Raw genomic sequence first — 19,042 nt, 5'->3', positions numbered from 1 at the left:
TCGCAGTTTGGGCGAAATGATAAGGGCCCGTGTACTGTGTGATGTCAGTGCACGTTGAAGAACACAACGTGTTGAAAACTTTCAGAGCCCTCACTAACGGTTTCTCCTAACCATATCGTGGCTTCGAGACGTAAAGCTCCATGTGATATAAATAAGATATTAAAGACCAAATGCAAAGAAGAGTATAGATACTGTAGGAAGTAAATGCATTTTAAATGCAAAGAAAGTAAAGAGGATAAGATAACTTCCCATCGGAAGCGACCCAACATTCTTTAAAAAATGCAGTGACACTTTCTCTATTATGGGAGAAACAGTTATGACCATCATTGTTCGCCTCTAAATAGAAAAACTTTCCTCCCTTTTGCCAAGGAGAAACCGTTTCTCTATACCGAAATCCAGATGGCTGACACCGAGTAAGTAGGTTAGCGAAGCGAATAGGCCTTGCGAGTGCACCGATTCTCGGCTGATAAGGAGTACGCGGCACTTACAATCAGAAAAAAAAAACGGTCTCACGGAGCTTGGTATTGAACAAAATGACCATAAAATTAAGCATACAAACCTGTGGTGAAGAAAACGTTGTGAAACAGAACGGTGAAACTCGTACGTTTCGCTCGGCCAGCGAGATGACGTTCACTTCGAAAAAGACAGACACTGCGGAGTTCTCATCCGGAGACTGCACGGTAGGCTTGCTGTATTCATTTCTCGAAGATTGGTGCAGTGTAGGGACGTTATCCACGCGTTTACGGGGCAAAAGGCCACGAGATGTGCCTCCGACCCATAGGCTCGATGAGAGCAAAACAATTTCCGTTCAGCGTTGCAGAGTTTGGATAGATATTTGTTAAAAACTATATAGGTACATGAAGGTGTGAGAGCCCCACAGTCACGAGAGAGAGAGAGATTGACTTTATTTAAACATATCCTGAGGAGGCTGAGAAAGGGCCATTCGACCCTTAATTCAACCTGGAGGCTCCACCCAGGATGGCGCTGGCAGCCGAAGGCTTGTAGCGATGTCCCGGGCCCTCTGGACCGCCTGTAGTTGGAGCTTGTGTTGATTGCTCTTGAAGGCTTCCTGCCAAGCCTCTTGGGTATTCCGTTGTGCTGCGCTATGGGTAGGGCACAGCCAGAGCATGTGTTCGAATTTGCAATAGGGATGGTTGCAAAGGGAGCATGTGGGTGGTGTGTCGGGGTCGATTCTGTGTAAGGTGGATAGTGTTATGTACGTACGTGTTTGCAATCTTCTGAGAGTTAGAGCTTGTGCTTTGTTAAGTTTTGGGTGCGGTGCTGGGAAGGCACCTCTTTGTCCCAGGTAATGTGAAGTGATCTCCTGGTATGTGAGTGCTTTGTCCTGGCTGCAGAGATTCTCGTACCGCTCACTCATCGAGGGGTCATTGTCCGCGGCGCGGCGTGTGAGCTCACGCGCCAGGCAGTTGACCTCTTCGTTGTGATTGCAGTGGTCGAGTCCCGGTAACTGTCCCATGTGGGCTGGGAACCAGGATACGTAGATTTGGGCTTTCTCTTCCTTAACAAGGGTTTCTTTGCCCTCGTACTCTCTTATTGCATTCGCGGTAAGTTTTCCAGTGCTTCTAGCTACTAGGCCAGCCGCGAACGTTCGTGCTGCCGTCTTACAGTCTGTGTATATTGTGGAGTAGGCTTGGCAGCTTTGCAAGGCTAGCGCGATCGCCATTTCCTCTGCTTCGTGGACATAGCTTGTTTGGACGGATGCCGCGTTTATGAGGTTTCCGTCTATATCAACGACCGCTATGGCAAACGCCTCCCTGCATAGTAGCGGGCGGCATCTACGAATAGCGCTTGCGTATTGTGTTTTTTGCCTTGTTTATGAGCGCCCTCGATCTGTCTTTCCTTCGCCCTTTGTTGAACGTAGAGTGTACGTTGCGGGGGATTGGCTCAACCCTGATATGTTTCCTCACGTCATTACCAAGTTGTGTTCTTTTCTCTGGTTGAAAAATTGGTCAAATGCCTGTGTCTCGTAGGATGAGATGGCCTGCCTGCGTCAACGAAAGGCGTGTGATCTGTGCCACTCTCTGTGCCTCAAAAATTTCTTCGGCTGTGTTGTGCAGACCAAGTTGCTCGAGTTTCTCGTTGCTTGTGCTATTGGGCAAGCCGAGGGCCGTTTTCAGTCCCTTGCGAAGCATGGAGTCAACCTTTTTGATTTCAGCCTTCGTAAGTTTCAGAAACGGGAGCGCGTATGCTACGTGACTTACAAGAAAGGCGGGATACGCCTTCATGATGTTGTCTTCTAGGAGGCCTGCTCTCTTGTTGGCAATTCTAGCAATGCCTCTTGAAAAGTTGTTCGTGTTTTTTTTCAAGGCGCTTGAGTGCTTCGTTGTTGTTGTGGCCCTCCTTGGCGCTTAGCGTAAACCCTAGTACTTTGACCGTATATACTTGCGGTATCGTTTGGTTGTTCTCAGCTTTGAGCACTACTTGCTGCTCCTCTTCGCCCGACTTTTGTCGAGGGTGAAAGAGCGTTAGAGTAGATTTAGTGGGGGACAGTGCGAGTACAGTTGGCTTAAGAAATTCTTCAGTTGTAGTCAGTGCTTGTTGAAGAATTCCTATCAAGGCACCATATGAGTGGCTACATGGGACCCATATGGTATTATCATCCGCGTATATGGCATGGTGCACGGATGGGATTTAAGCGAGCTTCTCCGACAACCTGTGCATCGCCACAATAAAGATCAATGGCGAGAGCACTGACCCTTGTGGTGTGCCAATATTTCCGGGTCGTTCGAGTTCGCCGCATTGCTCTCCTATGCGTATGGTGGCGTTTCGGTTCGCCAGAAAGCCTTTATAGTAGTTGTAGAATTTCTCTCTTAGGTTCATGTGCGATATTTCACCCCGTATGCGTTCATGTTTTACGGTGTCAAAGGCCTTGGTGAGGTCCAGGGCTAATATGGCTTTGGGCGTGTGAAGGAGACTGTAACATATGTGTTCTCTTAACATCAACATGGCGTCCTGTTTGGACAGTGCCCTGCGGAAGCCAATAATGTTGTGTCGAAAGAGCCCATTGCTCTCAATGTGGTCCGTGATAAGGTTGAGTATTGCATGCTCAGCTACTTTTCCAACGCAAGATGTGAGTGATATGGGCCTTAGGTTATCGATTCTCAGGGGTTTTCCAAGTTTCGGGATGAGCGAAACCTTCGCACTATGCCATTTTTTGGGCACGGTACCCGTTTCCCATGCCTCATTCATCTTCTTAGTAATCATTAAAATTGCTTTATTGTCTAGATTCCGTAGCAGTTTATTGCCAATTCCATCTGGCCTAGCGCCGATTTGTCATTGAATTGTTGTAGAGCGTACCGTATTTCAGCTTCGCTGAATGGTTCGTCTAGCTTTTGTTTCGGTCGACCTCCATATGAGGGATTTTAGTTTTCCCAGGCTACTGAATTGCTTTCCAGTGGGAGACATTTTCGGCCTAGCGTTTTGAGGAGAGCTTGGGATCCACCACTATCCTGGGCGTGCTTGTGCACCAATCGTTCAATTTGCAGCCGGGTGCCGCCTCTGGTGAGTTTGTCACTGTCCGCCAGAAGGTGTTTGAGCAGCCCCCATTTGCTTCCCTTCCTCATTTTGCCATCTGCTTGGTCACGTGTGTTGTTCCACTGCTGGGCGCAGAGTGCCTTGGCGTGAGATTCGATTTCGTAGCCAAGGTCCGCGATTTTTGTCCGTAAGTGTCTGTTGAGCTTGTTTTTACGCCATGCTTCTTATAGGTTATGCTTTTTCTGCAGCAAACTGGCCAGGTGAGAGTCCATTGCCTGGATGGATTCATCAGTCTTGACTTCGTTGGTGGCCTCATTTGCTGCCATTTTTAATTCATTTAGGAGGGCTTGATATGATAGTTCTGTATTGCCCTTCTGCTCCCGTATTTTACGGAACTGGTCCCAGTCTGTGATTTTGAATTTTCTTGGCGCTTTCGCCTCGTTCTCAACGGTAATTTTCAGGATGCAGTGGTCGCTACCTAGGTCTTCGGCGAGGTTATCCCAGGTAGCTCTGACGTTTTTGGTGAAGGTTCAGTCCGGCATTGTGTCCCGGTGTACCGAATTACCTCTTCTTGAAGGGAGGGCAAGGTTGTTTATCAGCTGCAGGTCCAGCGCATTCGCGCTTTCTGCTAACTTGGTGCCTTTGCCTTCGCTTTTTAAGTATCCCCATTCGGTACTCCTGGCGTTAAAATCACCCGCTACTATGAGCGGATTGTCACCCGCCATTTTTACCACCGAGGTAACTAGTCTGTTGAAATCTCTTTTCTTATCTGATGGAGGACTGTAAACATTGACCACCAAGATACTTCTTTTAACGGCCCTGTGTGGTAAGATTTCTACCAGGACCGTTTCCAGGCCATTTTCGTATACGGGGGCGTCCCTTTCGGTGAACATTACGTCCTTCCGGGTGAAGGTAGCCAATCCTCGCGTCTTGTTCTGCTCGGGGTGCAGGGTCGGCCTGGCTACCCTGTACCCCTGTATGCCAATGCTTTTAGCAGTTTTGCTTTGTCCACATTCCTGTAGCAATATTATATGCGGCTTTTTTTACAGGCTAGCAATAGTTGTGTTAGTGCTGCTTTGCGTTTCTGAAGTGAGTTACAGTTCCACTGCCAGATCTTAATCTCCTTACGGTCAGCAGCCATTTTGTCTTGGTAGCTTGTGTGCGTCGCGGCTCGTTATTTCCGCGAGATTGCGTGCTTTGACTGCTCGGAGTTTAGCTCTACAAGTTATGCTCGGCACGCTTGCCGTAACCGTTGGTTCGTCCGCGCTTAGCTTCTGAGGAGCACCTTCCGCAGGTGCGTTGGCTGCCATCTTCTTCAGGCTCACGCGCCTCTGGTCAGCTTTGTCAGTGTAAGTCTTAAAGGTTTCCATAAACTTGGCAAGCGTGTTCGCCAACGTATCAATTTTGTCGTTGAGCTTAGTTGTCGCGGACTCGACATTTGTCAGCGGGGCTTCTCTTTCTATCGAGACCATCTCGACCTCCTCCGTCGTGTCGCTGTCGCTGTCTACGGCTTTGCGTTTGTGTGTGTTTTGGATCGTTTGTTGTGAGCGTGTTGTTGGTGGTGCCGGTGAGCTCGACAGATTAATTCCGTGGCAGCTCTCTATTCTAGCTATTGAGGCCCGGAGCCCTTCAAGATCCTTATTGAGGGCCCTGTTTTCTTGTTCAAGCGCTACAATACGAGAATCGGGAGCATGCTCTGGCTGTGCCTTACCTTACGGCTGGCAACTTGTGCTTCGTGATTCACCTGCAACCCTGCTGGCCCAGGAGCGATTGTTTGGCTGCTGCTGCTGCGTGGCTGTTGGTCTCGTTCTCGATCGGGATCTGGAGCACTCCCGAGATGACAGGCGGTTGTCGGATCCCGACAAGGTCGAGGGGCGGAACGAGAACCGCTTCTGGATCGAAAACGCCTTCTGGATCAGGAACGCCCTCTGGATCGGGATCTCCCCCTGGATGGAGATCGGTGATGGTCGCTCGAGGCGTTCTCCCGTCCCGGCACCTGGTTGTGGCAGGGTTCCTTAAACGTGACAGGTGTTGGAGCGTCTTGACGCTGTTGTGCTTGCCACTCTTGCTCACTGCGTCTTTTTCTCCTTCTCACTATGTATAGAATGTGGAAGCGTCTTTTGCATTCGCGATCTCCGGTGGGGTGATTTCCATCGCAAAGCTTGCATTTCAGCTCGCAGTGATGCACGCCGTCTTCTTGTAGCGTTTCTCCGCAGTAGTGACATTTCTTGCTTGTTGCGTTTGTGTGCCGGCAAACATCGGCGCGATGACCGACTCCTCCGCACATTCTGCAAACATCGACTTGTCGCTTGTAGAGCGAGCAGGGAACCATATCGGTTCCGCATATCACTGTGCTCGGAACGCGCAACCCGTCAAAGAGGATTGCGACTACTTTGGTCTTTGTAATGCGTCTTGCCTCGATGGCAGAGGGATTTCGGTCGTGCACAATCAGGCGTTTGAGCGTTGCGTCGTCAAGGGAGAGGTCAACGTTCTTGATCACACCCTTGCATGTATTATCGGGTGCGGCCACGTATGCGGCAACTTCAAACGAGCCTTGGTTTGTGTGCAGTTTCTGCACGTTCACGTATGATGTAGCATTATTTTGGCACGGCGTAGAAATAACAATGATGTTTTGCATATTGTTGGGACAGATCGTGTCCTCCCGTGCTTGTTCATCAGTGATCTGGGAGGCCATAATTACGGTTGTCGCCAGCAGAACGAGGTCAACTCGGGCTACGTCCAATGCTCCTCTGGGTCTCATGATTACGCTGATCTGGTCCTTGGGTAGGCGGGGTAGCCTGGAAGCGGATACCACAAGGTGTAGTGCCGATTTACTTTTTTAAAGCCCCTGGGGTGCTTCGGCTGGTTGCTGTGCTCGACCGTCCCAGCGGCCAGCTCCTCCTTCGGCGGAGTCGTCTGTCTTCGGCGTCCCATGGCGGTGACCTATCCTGGTCCGTGGAAGATCTCCGCGCTTACTTTCATTCCCTCCACGGTTATGGTGGAAGGCATTTTCAGTGCCTGGTTGTCGGCTGCGACGTACGGAGGTTGATCCAGTAGCTGCCGCACCTGGCCGAGCCCTTGGCTACGTGTAACGGCCGTACTCCTCGCCAACCCTAGGTGTGGTTAGGGTTAGCGGGGACGCTCGCCGCGTCGCAACTTTAAAGTCCAAAATTATGTCTAAGAATTCACTCACCGCCAAAAAAGGCATCTCCACTGAAACCGCAGAGCTTGCTTGTTCGAATAAGCACAAAGCCAAGTAATCTTGGAGCAAAGAAACGACCGAAAACATTTAGAAAAGCGGGAGCCGACGTTTTCACGTCCGCGCTCCTCTACGCCACCTAGCGATCGCCCCCCACTGTCATGAAGTAGGTGGTAGCTGGCGCCATCTACATGGATCGAACGAAAACAGAAAAAAAAGGGCAGCATATATATCCACGGGGTGAATGATGGAGAGTGGGGCAAAGCATCCGTTCGTACATTCGTTCTTGCTTCTGTACGTCCATGCGTCCGTCTGTGTGACCGTCCATGCATCCATCCGCCCGTCCGTGCGTGCGTCTGTTCCTGCGTCCTCAAGTCCATCCGTGCATCCATCTCTGCGTTCGTTCATGCATCCACCCCTGCGTTCGTCCATGCGTACATCCGTCCGTCCAGCTTGCCGTGCGTCCGTCCATGCATCTGTCTGTGTGTCCGTTCGTTCATCTAGTCAACACTCCAAGTACCACCATCTCGCATCTTTTTATCATATATTCCGCATATAGAAGTACCGCCATTCAGCGGACATTCCAAGGACTAAATGAGAGGTGGCACACACACACTTTCTTACGGCTTGCGCTTCGTGCCTACTTCACACCTTTAACCGCCTCGAGTACATAGTATATACCAGTTCACTGTATTCATGGCACTGCGGCCCAACGCTCGCTAAACCTGTCTAAAACCAAGGAGGTTACGCCCAGCGAGTATAACGTAGCAACCATTTCTTGTCAGATAGTGCTCAATGTACATGACAATTACTGCTAATGGGAAATGAGAGGCAGGAGAATTCGGCTATTAGTTAACGCACACGCTGCGAATTTCTTATTGTTCAACAACGCACAGAAGCAATCTCCCACCGACACCACCTTGGAGGTCAAAATGTAAGACTGGTTACCCACTACTACTACGACTACGAGGGTTGAACGGGTGCCGCTATAAGCAGCATCGCCCCTGAATCTGCCTTCGGCGATCTTTGCTGACACACCCATACGGGACATAGTTGACGAGTCAGCCCATTCATAAATCACTTACTAGCACCGGACGGCTGATGTATGCTGATGTAATGCATATAGATACACCTACATATTCATAAACATAGTTTACATACATACGCCTACAGTGAACACAATGAGCGAGTGAGCTTCGCGTACAGAGTATAGCTGTCAACAAATAGCCACAGCCACGCACGCTCAGATTTGTTTAGTCCCATCCCATATCGAAAACGAAAAATTCAATATAACGATAAAATGCGACAGACTGTAGAGGCACAAGAGACAAGTAATCTTTGGTCAACATTTTTTACATTTTATGGTCGCACCACAACATGTGCACACATAATGTTACTGTATGTAATCCTTGGACAATCACCTGTTTAGAAAATGTTGCACAATAATCAACAGAATAATGACTAAAGCTCATTACATTTCCGCAAAAACAGTGATTCGAAACCATTCATAAAATGCCAACGGCATTTTGAAGCTTGCACCTTCTCTCTTGAACACTGCCACAGATCCTTTTTTCTTAAAACATCTGAGGTTTTAAACGCTTGCCACGCGCTTGCTATGTCGAAGGTCATGTCTTTTTTATTCTTTCACTTGTTGCTACTTGGAGAAGGCGCTGCTTGCAGACCAGATTTTGTCGCCGTTGTCGCGTTCACTTCGTTGAGTTCTTTCGGGTAAACGCTTGTTCACATTCTGTGTACGTGCTTACAACTTGTATGACCGTTAGGCATGGATAGAATACACTGACATTCCTTCAGTCAAAATGTATTTCTCAGTTTAATGACCGTCTCATACGTACGTTAGAACGCGGGTCGAGTGACAGAAATAAGGAAAGATGACGTAGCGCCAGACGGTGTTCTTTTGTGAGCGATATCAGTTGTTGTTCGCGTGCGGCAGCTCAATTACTTTAGTGGAGGAACTAGCGCTACAGTGCGTAAAGTTGCTACAATATTTTAGCATGCTGTACTTACATGTTTCTCTTCTAAATATATATCTGGCGATTCACCTCGCGTGGCAACATTTCCCTATTCGCCTGGCGTGTCAACTTGCATTCATTGTGCCACATTTGTGTTGTCAGCGCAGTGCCTGTGGTGGTTACTGTTCGCAAAGATGAGTGAGAGTGTTAGCACTTACCTGTTGTGCACAGCTGCTATTACAAGTGCTTTTGTGTAGCGTTTTCCTCGGTAAAGCAGAATTGTGTGTACAAGAGAGGCATACTGCATGCATGCATAGTTCCGTTCTTCGATCCTTCTCCCTCCGTCTTCACTTTCAGTGTTGGCATGCGCAATTCAAAACGCATGGGATTGAGAATTTCGGCTTAATTGACAGAAGTCATTGTTTTATTTTTCAGAAAAGCGTAGTTATGGTGATGCTTAAAGTTTCTGATGATTGCAGCTAGCCTGGCAAGTAAACGCTTGATGAAACTTTTTAGCTCGCTTCATTTCGTGCTTTCACCAGCCGCGGCAGCTTAGCCGCACTGAGTGTCGTATAATTACGCTCGAGGGCACGGGTTTGACTCCCTGCCACGACGGCCGTGTTTCAGTGGTGTATCTAGAGGAGGGGGGCCATCGACCCCCCCAACTCTGTCAGCATCCCCCCCGCTTCTCTTCAGTGCTTGCCATTCACCTGGCATCCTCAATTATGACAAATGAGTGGGACCACTTTGAGCACACTTTAACAGTATTTATGCTCTGAGATAGTTTTTGTGGTAGTAAAAACAAAAAATAATGACTATGCCTCCTATTCAGTGTTACTGAAACTGACTGCCCCCTCCCTCCCCTAGAATGAGTGGTTGGATTCGTCCCTGCCATGTTTCGATGGAAGCGAAATGCTAAGAACACTCGTGTGCCTATGTTTGAATTTACGGTAAAATTTCAGTGGTTCTAAATTCACCTGCAGACCTCACCAAGACGGGCCTGATAGTCATATGGCTGTTACAGCACGTAGAACACCAGCAATTGTATATGATCGTGCTTTCACGCATGCACTGTGCATTGGTATCACGTTAGCTATAATGTTAAGAAAAAATAAACCGCGATGCTTTTTTATGTGTCTCGTTGAAATAGTGAGTGCTATTAATGCCATGCGAATTAAAAAGCGCGTATTCTTACCAGGTATATCGACACCCAAGAAAATTCATTATTTTTGTACAGTCTAAGGTAATCGATAAAACAAAACTGTTAAGGGAAACAGGGCTCCTTGTATTCGCAACAAATTGGTAGTATAAAACAAAACGAGACACACACGGAAGTGTGGGGAGCATAGCGCGAGTGCCTAGCAATGAAAAAGAAAAGCATCTGCACTGACGTTACTGCAAACCAATAAAAAAGAATAAACGTCACTCCTTCATTGCTTGCAAGAATCATTCGTAAAAGTAATCGCATGCGACTGGCCACGGCCGACTAGGCTTGGCGTGCGCTTGCGCGCGGGCAGGACCCCGTGGTTGAGAAGCAAATTGAACACTGTAGGAGAAAATTTGCTTTTTCGATTCTTGCCGCGAGAGGGCGCGCTGGTGAAAGTCTTCCAAAGGGAGAAAAACGCTACGCCGAAAGAGGTCCGGTGCACGTTGCCCCATTGTCGCTCCTTTTTTTTTGAGTGAGTCTTCACCTTTGACAGAAATTGGGGGACCCGTAAGGCCACGTTCACACTTGAGAGTTGAAGAAAAACAGAAACGCCAGAGTAGCCGGGAAACCCCTAACGCGCGCGTTGAAGATGTTCTCAATAATAAGATGTCCACCGCCACTGCCGCCGATACCTTAAGAATTAATTCAATTTTGCCTGCTTTCTGAGAACTAAAGTACGTACCTCATTCTAGTAATTCACGCAAAGTAGGGAAAAGAAACAGCACGCACCTTTTAAAACGTTGGTTTGGGAGATAAGCCAGCAGAAACGACACGAGCGAACACTTCGGCAGCGGCGGCAGCGCGTTCAGCTGGCTGTACACAAACGCGAGACACGTTAGGGCACGCCATTTTGCTGCCTCTGCACCGTCTACTTCCAGAGTTCTAGGCGATCGTAATCCAAGTCAGGCTCTCGATGAGCGCGTCCTCGTTGAGGCCATCAAGCTTCGTCGTGCAGCGCGGGTAGTTTCCTATTTGAACTGAAGAGAGCCACCGTCGACGCCTCTGTAACCATCTTGAATCTGCGGCCAGCTGGTTAGGTCACTTGGTTTGATCTAGCGCAGCCTAGGCTGTGAAGAGGAAACCGGATCCGGTTTTGCGTGGCGGGAAAACTACGCTCGGAACGATTTTTGCACGCTGGCCGCGTGGCGTTCTTTTCCGGCTGCTTGGGCGGCGAAACGAGACAGTTTCCGGTGAGTTTCACCCGTTTCGCTTTCTTTGAGGCCAAATGTCAGGATTCGCTTGTGAAGGAGCATGTTGATCATCTCCTTGCGCTAAGCCCCGTGAAAAGCTCGTCAGCGGTCTCAAAGCTTCGTCTTCTGCACGATAGTGCGCGGTTCCACATTAGTGCCTTGGAAGGCCTTGGAGTTGCGCCCGACCAGTACGCCGTTGTCTTAAACCGTGTCCTGATGCGATGCCAGCCAGAGGATTTCGCCATTATGTACTGACGAAAATCTAAGGAATCAAACTGCGCCTCCAGCATCGCCAAAACCCCTGAAGACCAAACACGGCTAGCCGTGGGGTTACTAACGTTTCTCCGCACTCAAGTGGAAATCCCAGAAGAGGGCTGGCTACAGTCTCGTCGTGCATCGCAAGATGAACCCAGGACCCAGTTATCTGAGTTAGTGAATGCCATGGAACGCATACCATCAGTGTCAGCACTAACCGGATCTACATTGCCCGTTAGACCACCATGCCCACTATGTCAAACTAGCGATCACGCTATCGCTGTCTACAACGCCAACTTTTCAGCTGAGGAGAAGTGAGAGAGGCTGCAGTATGCCAGTTGTTGCTTTCGCTGTGGAACACGCCATCACATCATCAGATTGTGCCTAAAAATTATCGGCCTCAAGTGTGGTAGCTGCCAGCGGAGCCACCTGACGATTTTCTGCGAGTTATCCAAGCCAGCGGGACATCCACGGCCACAGAATAAGTCACCCACCTCTCATAAAACCCCGTCAGGTGTCGTGCGAGCCGTCACGACTACCCAAGACAGTCACATTGAATCTACTCCTTTATTATTGCAGACAGGCCGAATTTGCGCAGAGTTCGGAGACAAACGACTCCTTGTGCGATTACTGTTGGCTAACAGCAGTCAGCAGTCATACATTCGTGAAGACCTGTCAAAGACTCTTAAGTGCTCCTTCTTGAGAAAACAAGAGCTATCTCTCGTCCCTTTAGGTCATCTATACAAGGTCCCTCAAGGTCATCTATACAAACCTACATAGAGCGTGTGAACGTGCCACTGCGCAGCCAGTTCGACAACTCCGCAATAACCGTGGAAGCATGAACAATTACGAAAATATGCACCGTCACAAGCCCACCGCTCGACCACAACATTTTGCATTGGCACGACGAACGGTGGTACAACGCAGCTGACAGCCGTGAATCAAATGCATGGCAACCCGAAAAAATTAGTGTCCTCATCGAATCTAACGCTTATGGGCAAGTTGCCACCGGGAAAATTGATCGCATCAGCAGATGTATAACTGCGATCGAAACTAATTTTGGATGAATGCTGCAAGGCCCCATAAAGTCCGACTTATGCTCCCCGTCTAGCGCACTGTTTGCCGTGAGTTAAGGTTCTGCTACGAACATCGACGTATCGTCACTGTCACCTTTCGGTGCTGTCGGAATCGATAGATTGCATTCTCGAACCTTTGTGAAGCACCACTTGCAGTCTGCATTCGAGCAGGGAAATAAGTGGCATAAACTTCATGATGCCGTGCCAGCAGCAGAACCATGGAACAATCTGAGATGCCATGCCAGCGAGTCGACAGTCGTCATGAATGCACAAGTTTTCGTCATCAATAGCACCATGGTGGTAACGCCGACCGTGCGCAACTTGTTCCAGACCGGCCATGGTCGCGTCTTCGACATTCGTCACGTCGAGTACACCACTCTCAAGTATTCCAGGATTACTATATGCCTTATGATGGTCGATCTCAAGTACGTGAAGGTGTACAACAGCCGCAAATCAATGACCGCGATGCTCAGGCGCTTCTGGAAACAAGGAGAGCGGTGTGAAAAAAATTACATGCTGTGCATCAAATGCGAAAGCCCACTAAAGAACGTTTCGGCTACAGACCACAGAAGGAACGCAAGGAGCGCAACAGTTCCTTCGAGGACGATGTCTACGATAAGGGCAACTTGGCGCAGGGCGATTCTCCGGAATACTTGCCTCACTTTAACTATACGCCATACGGTGGAAAAGACACATATATGGTTCGGCTGGAGGAACGCCATGAGGCTTATCAGCCTAGCTCAAGTAGAGTCACCGACAAACCGTATAAATCGTCCCGCTAACACCACTCAGGCATTACAACACGAAGATGTCAGAATGGCGATACCTACAAGCCCAAGCACTTCGCACCATCCCATTGCTCATCGATGGATCGAGACATCTCGCTACGACACCATATCTCCGCTTTGGGGCTTTCGAAAGAATATGTATCACAACGCAAAGTTCGTCATCGCTAACACCTTGCAGTTGGCTTGCGGAAAACATGCCAGCGGGCCGCGCACCTATATTGCTACCGCGGAAGGCCATATTGCTACCGCGGAAGTTTCATTTTTGATGCCTGTGATGTATCTTTGGCCCCCTGAGAGTATGTTGCAAATTGATAACGGGGGAACTTGGAGCATGCCGCACTCTATCGAAGAAGAGGAATCAGAGGGTGAATCGGGGCACGCGCACACGGTCGGGGCCATTCGCCGCTAGAATTGGCAATAAATGGACGTCTCTCCTTCACGTCTGGGCGACGAGTCATTTCGCTACATTGTTGACTGTTCAATGTTGCTGCCGCCGGCAACAGAAACAAGTTGATGTCCCTAGCGAAGCCCACCCGTTGACCTCTTCTTCAATACAGTGCGGCACGCTCGAAGTTCCCCCGTTATTATTTTGCAACAGTACATACGTTAATGGGAGCCCCACCTGCTGGTCCTTAAACATGAGGTCATTGATAAGTAATTCGTGTTAACAGGGTACTCCCATAGGTTTACTACCATTACCACTCATTGTTCATTATCAGCGTGCACGTTTCACGTGACCCTCGCGACTTTATGTTTCGTATATGTTTACAAGCCTTTATAGTGCACATTTTAAGACACACCTACAGCAACTGTATTTTGCACAGCCTACATCATGTCATGGCATCACATACATGATCTCTCCTGACTATAGGATATTCTGTTCATCAGTTTCCCTTTGATCATCTCAACACTGTTGTCATTTGGAACACTTTCAAAGCTTGAAAGAGGCAGATAAAGAGAGACGCAGCTGGCAGCCATTTAGACTATGACATATTTACACTTTTGCGAAACCCTATACAGTGAATTGTAATGTAGTCAATGAATTGGTGTGCCCCTTTGTTTCGGCCGCTTAGCTGGAGATTGCATCATTACCATATTTTACTCATTACCTGACTAACCATTGTTTTCATAATTTACAAACCGAATGTTCAGATGAGGGCATGTTGTACCTTCTAGAATTTCATTTAGGCTAGTGTTTTGTGCCTGGAACTTTTTTCACTCAAGTGATGAAGCTGTACATAATGTACAACCTAGTAATAAAGTTGTTTACTACTACTACTTGTCAAATGTACATCATATCTAATGCTCGAACGATCTTTTTCAGGTTTTCTCAGAAGAAGAAAACAGAGATGCGGGCTACGCTTTTCAATAAAACTCGGTGGCCTGAAATGAATATTTGGTACCCAGAACAAAAAGGTAAGAGAGGTAGAAGGGCTCTACCACGATTACGTAATACTTGTGCCTTACGTCTTCGTGCAGAATATGGGAACACACTGTGCCAGGGTTCTAAGACAGGTGGCCCAGGAATCTCTTCGTTAGCAACACTGCACTCACTAACATGCAAAGATATATACAATAAAATATGCCGAAGTGCAAGAGCAACCATCACTAAACTGGTATGGAATTAGAGGCGGTTTTGGAAAATTGCACGCTTTGTGCCTGCCAGCAAAAAGGTGTCTTTTGGCCCACTCTGATATTGTACTAGTTGAATTCATTATTACTACATTAACCACCTACTACATCTTATCAGCTGTATTCCGTGTTATTCCTTATTAACATTGTATCTGAAAGAAAAATAAGCTTTTGAATTCTCCTTTTTTCGTGCATATATAGCCGACTCGTTAAAACTCTCTACTCGAGGACCAACGTATCATGTACTTCCACTTAGGAACTCGTTAAACTACTCCAGGTGGTTTAAATTTCCCGAGACCTCCACGACAGTGTTACTTATGTTTTTATAGTATTATTGGCTCACTAAACTCTAAGAGTTATTATATGTAGGCCTAACGTAAATACAAATAACTTTCCATGATAACTAGGTCCAACTTATATATAGTTGCTGAGAAACTCCATGAGAAAGGAATTTAGGCATTTGAACAGACTTTGCTTTAGACTTTTAATTCAAAAAATGCTATATTTCATGAAATAGAGAGGGAGGTCGGAAGTAAAGGTAAGATGACGATAGCCCCTTTAAAATACACAGAACTGTTGCGTTTCTACCTGTTTTGATTATGACCCAGCTGTAGTGGCTGTAGAGGTATTTTTAATAATAACGGTATTTTGTACTGTTTCGTATTCTTCGAATTTATTTCATAATTTAGGTGCAACGTTGTCGCAGCTCAAATCAGAAAGCTAATGCAGTTGCTCTATTGTTCTGCCGGGTGGTCAGCCAGATCATAGGTGCACAGCATGGACACTTATCCTTAGCAAATGAAGTTTGGAGGACAGAGCTTAAAATCGGGAAGCTTAGCCGATCGAGAGAAAAAAAATGCGATGATCGTGTTGGCGCGTCTCGAAAGAAATCTCGCGAACAACGGTAACTTTCCGAGAGTTCTGAGTCGCTCAGTAAATGAATCAGGAAGATGAAACGTGAACCATAACAAAAATGCAGAGTCGCGCAGCCAGTGCATCGTTCTCAACATTGCTGTGTACATCCCTAAACGCAAGTGTACATGTCAAACGAGGACGTTTTGGCACAGCACTATTGTGATAAACTGCATGAACTGTCACCGCTGGTCAAGGAGGAACAGACAAGCATACAGAAGTGTCCCGATGCGCCAACATCGAACGTCATATTCTTTCTGCCATAGAGTGGTACCCTCTGCCCATTGGAACGGCGCTCATTGTGACTACGTTTATGTCCCCTCCAGAAAAAGAGGGATCCCGGTGACTTACTTGCAGAACTACAGTACGATTGCAGTAAGGTTTGAAGCGGTAGAAAGGCACAGTGTAATGTCAGCGCCGTTTTTAATAAGCGGACGGCGCGAAAAACTGAATGATATTGCTGCCATGAGGGCTAAATTTATTCACTCGGATTTCACACACAGAGACCAGAGAGCAACAGCTGATTGGCTTAGCAGGCCGAAATCGGAGCGATCAAGTGGAGATGCCACTTGTGCATGCATGGCACGCTGGCTCAGCCAGCGTTTTGACGGAGCGAGCCACTCCTCCACTCACATTGTTTTCTGAGCGAAGTGTGCGCATCGGCGAGCGTGTGAGCGTTTTTCAGACAAAGCTTATTCCGTTCACTTACGTTTGGGGCAAGCGAACGATGGCCAGTAGGAAGACTAGCGCCTGAAGAAAAGCTGAGCAGATGGGTCACTGAGCCGTTTACCTGTGCATGCGCCTTTGTTGCCGAAGTCCGTGAGCATTTGTTCATCACACCCTGCGGTCATAAGTCATCCGCACGGGGGAAGTGTTCTCACGTTGAGCCAGTCTGAGAAACAATTTCGGCCGAGTCACAACATCCTGCACGACAAGATAATGTGGCGGCGTGCTGTCACGGTAAGTGCGGACAGGCGGCAGCATCTTGTGTTCACACTTCAAACAACCGACCGGCTGTCTAAATAGACTTGTGGTTGCGCGAAAACACTTTTAATCTGTACCTTGAAGAAATCATGAATTTCTCCCTAAGCTAACTTCCTGGAGGATGAGGGCAGCAATGTCTGGGAACGCAGAGGCGGAGACACGTCTCTGAGAAAAGGAGAGTTGTTTGCTTCATTTTTGGAGCATAAGGAATGGTTTCGTCTCACGAGGCAGCTTCAGATAAGATGCTCTTCTCTTTTGAGGTTGTTGTACATTACTTTCATTTTCAGCAGATTATTTTTAAGATCGACTTTCCCGCTATACTCATATAAATCAGTAATCATGATTTGCAGTTCGTCCGCCGAGTTACTAAGCAATGCAATGGCACCGGTGAAGTGCAGGTTACCAAAGTACTCTCCATTCACTCTTTGCCCTTCCTCTTCCCAATCTAGGCCATAATCATAACTTGGACGTGTTTGACTGACCAGCTATATGTTTATGATGCGGGCCAAGTTTTTTTTATTTTCTTCCTTTCCTCGCAATAAAGAATGGTAGCAAAGCAATGAGCTCCGCTGAGAAAAGTGGTGCATCACTCAGATATCATTCATTCTGCTTCGCGCTCCGCTGCCTCCAAAACTCAAGCGCTAGGTCCGCTGAACCGCTGAGCTATCGCTCCCTACTGTTTGCAACTGACAGAGAATAAGGACACCCCGTAAAAGGACTCAGACGGGTATGAATCATCACATGAAAGAGGTGACTTGGACAGACGATCAGCATAAAAATGTTTACCACCAGGTCTATAAACCACGTGATTGTCGTACTCGAGGTTACGTAGTAGCGTTCAGATAATTCTACCAGATGACTCTTTAATGAAGAAAGCCAGCAGGGTCACCTGTTGGCAAGCTAAATGGGCGTCCATAAAGATGATGTCGAAACTTTTTTTTGGCTCGTAAGATGGCTAGACATTCCTTTTCGGTCACGGAATACTTGGACTTGGCATTGGGGAGCACAAGGATGGTGTAAAAAACAACTTGTTCATGAAATCTAGGTTGACGTCTATACCTACACCACTGGCGTACGTGAGCAGTCTGGTCGGGACGAGTGGGCCAAATGTCTCACTATTGGGGGTGCCGTTATAAGGCGGTGAAGTCTGGTGAACGCATCATCGCATGCTGATGACGGTTCCTTAGGATAATTGGTGCAACGAACAAGTCCAGCCAAAGCGACAATGAATGCGGAGGTTTAGATAAAACTGCGAAAATACCAATAAAAGCCAAAGAAACACCGAAAGTTTTTTATTGAATTTGGTTTACGGAACGTTTAAACCACACTAAGCTTTGTCGGACCAGAAAGAACACCCTCTCAAGAGACGACGTCGCCCAAGATAAGGAGACGTCATACGCCAAAGCGACACTTCTTCAAATCTATAGCCGTAGAGCAGCAGACTTTAGGAAATTGAGTGGGCACTCCTTTCATGTGTTGATGATACGTTGGAAAGCCGTGCGAAAACATTAAGTCATTGAGGTAGTGTAGACATACCTGCCATGCCATTTGTCGAACATGCGCTAGAACGCGTCAAGTGCATGGCATAGCCCCAAAGGCATGACATTTCAATCTTACAAGCCATCGGGAGTAACAAAAGCTGTTTCGGGCTGGTCAGCCTCACTAAGTGACACGTGCCAGTAACCGGAGCGCATATCTATCGAAGAGAAGAACTCAGCTCCTAGTACGGAGGTATGGAGGGCCTCATCTATACGAGAAAGCGAAAAGCCATTTTTGCGTGTGATGTTGCTCCGCCATCGGCAGTCAACGCAGCACCGCATGAGCTCTCTTTCTTCTCCCCAAGACTACCGGCGATGCTTACGGACTATTAGTTGTTCAGTTAAGATGTGACGCTCAGGTGTTGACAAAGAATATCGCCACGTTCCATTTCTCAAGTATTGTTATCGCCCCAAAACACTACACAATTCTCAGCGCAAACCACGCCTGCAGTTTTCGAGAAGCTTCCGGACTTTAGTAGATCATTTCGATAAAATCACGCCCACTCTGCGAACTGTACAGATTATTCTGGAGCCTACGCCACCACCAGCGATAACGCTAGAACATTCGATTGGCAAGAGTATAAATGCCGATGCACTTCGCTGCTTGTCAGTAGTTGATCGAAGGCCGACGCTCCGTTCTCTGCAATCTGTGCAAGACTGCTACTGTAATCGGACTTTCCGTTTACCAGGCACAGGTTCACCCAAAGAAACAGTTAAATCCCAACACAAAGTATCCTGTCTTCGGCCACGTCACCACCTCGTGACATCTGGTGGAGGTGCTGCTCCGTTCATATAC

At 47.8% G+C, this 19,042-nt stretch overlaps 1 protein-coding gene across 3 annotated transcripts in view; it reads left to right on the top strand.

Annotated features, from left to right (window-relative positions):
• The window catches only part of LOC119187746 (uncharacterized), a 73,104-nt gene that overhangs the window by 12,467 nt on the left and 41,595 nt on the right, over positions 1-19,042 (top strand). For all 3 annotated transcript variants that reach the window (XM_075874818.1, XM_075874820.1, XM_075874819.1), the window contains one exon: positions 14,505-14,596. In XM_075874818.1, coding sequence (XP_075730933.1) covers positions 14,505-14,596 — 92 coding nt within the window. The remainder of the gene's footprint in view (positions 1-14,504; positions 14,597-19,042) is intronic.

This window comes from Rhipicephalus microplus, chromosome 10 (assembly GCF_043290135.1).
Source record: "Rhipicephalus microplus isolate Deutch F79 chromosome 10, USDA_Rmic, whole genome shotgun sequence".
NCBI lineage: Eukaryota > Metazoa > Arthropoda > Arachnida > Ixodida > Ixodidae > Rhipicephalus > Rhipicephalus microplus.
The sequence above is the reverse complement of the archived record's forward strand: the minus strand, read 5'-3'. Positions and strand labels throughout refer to the sequence as shown.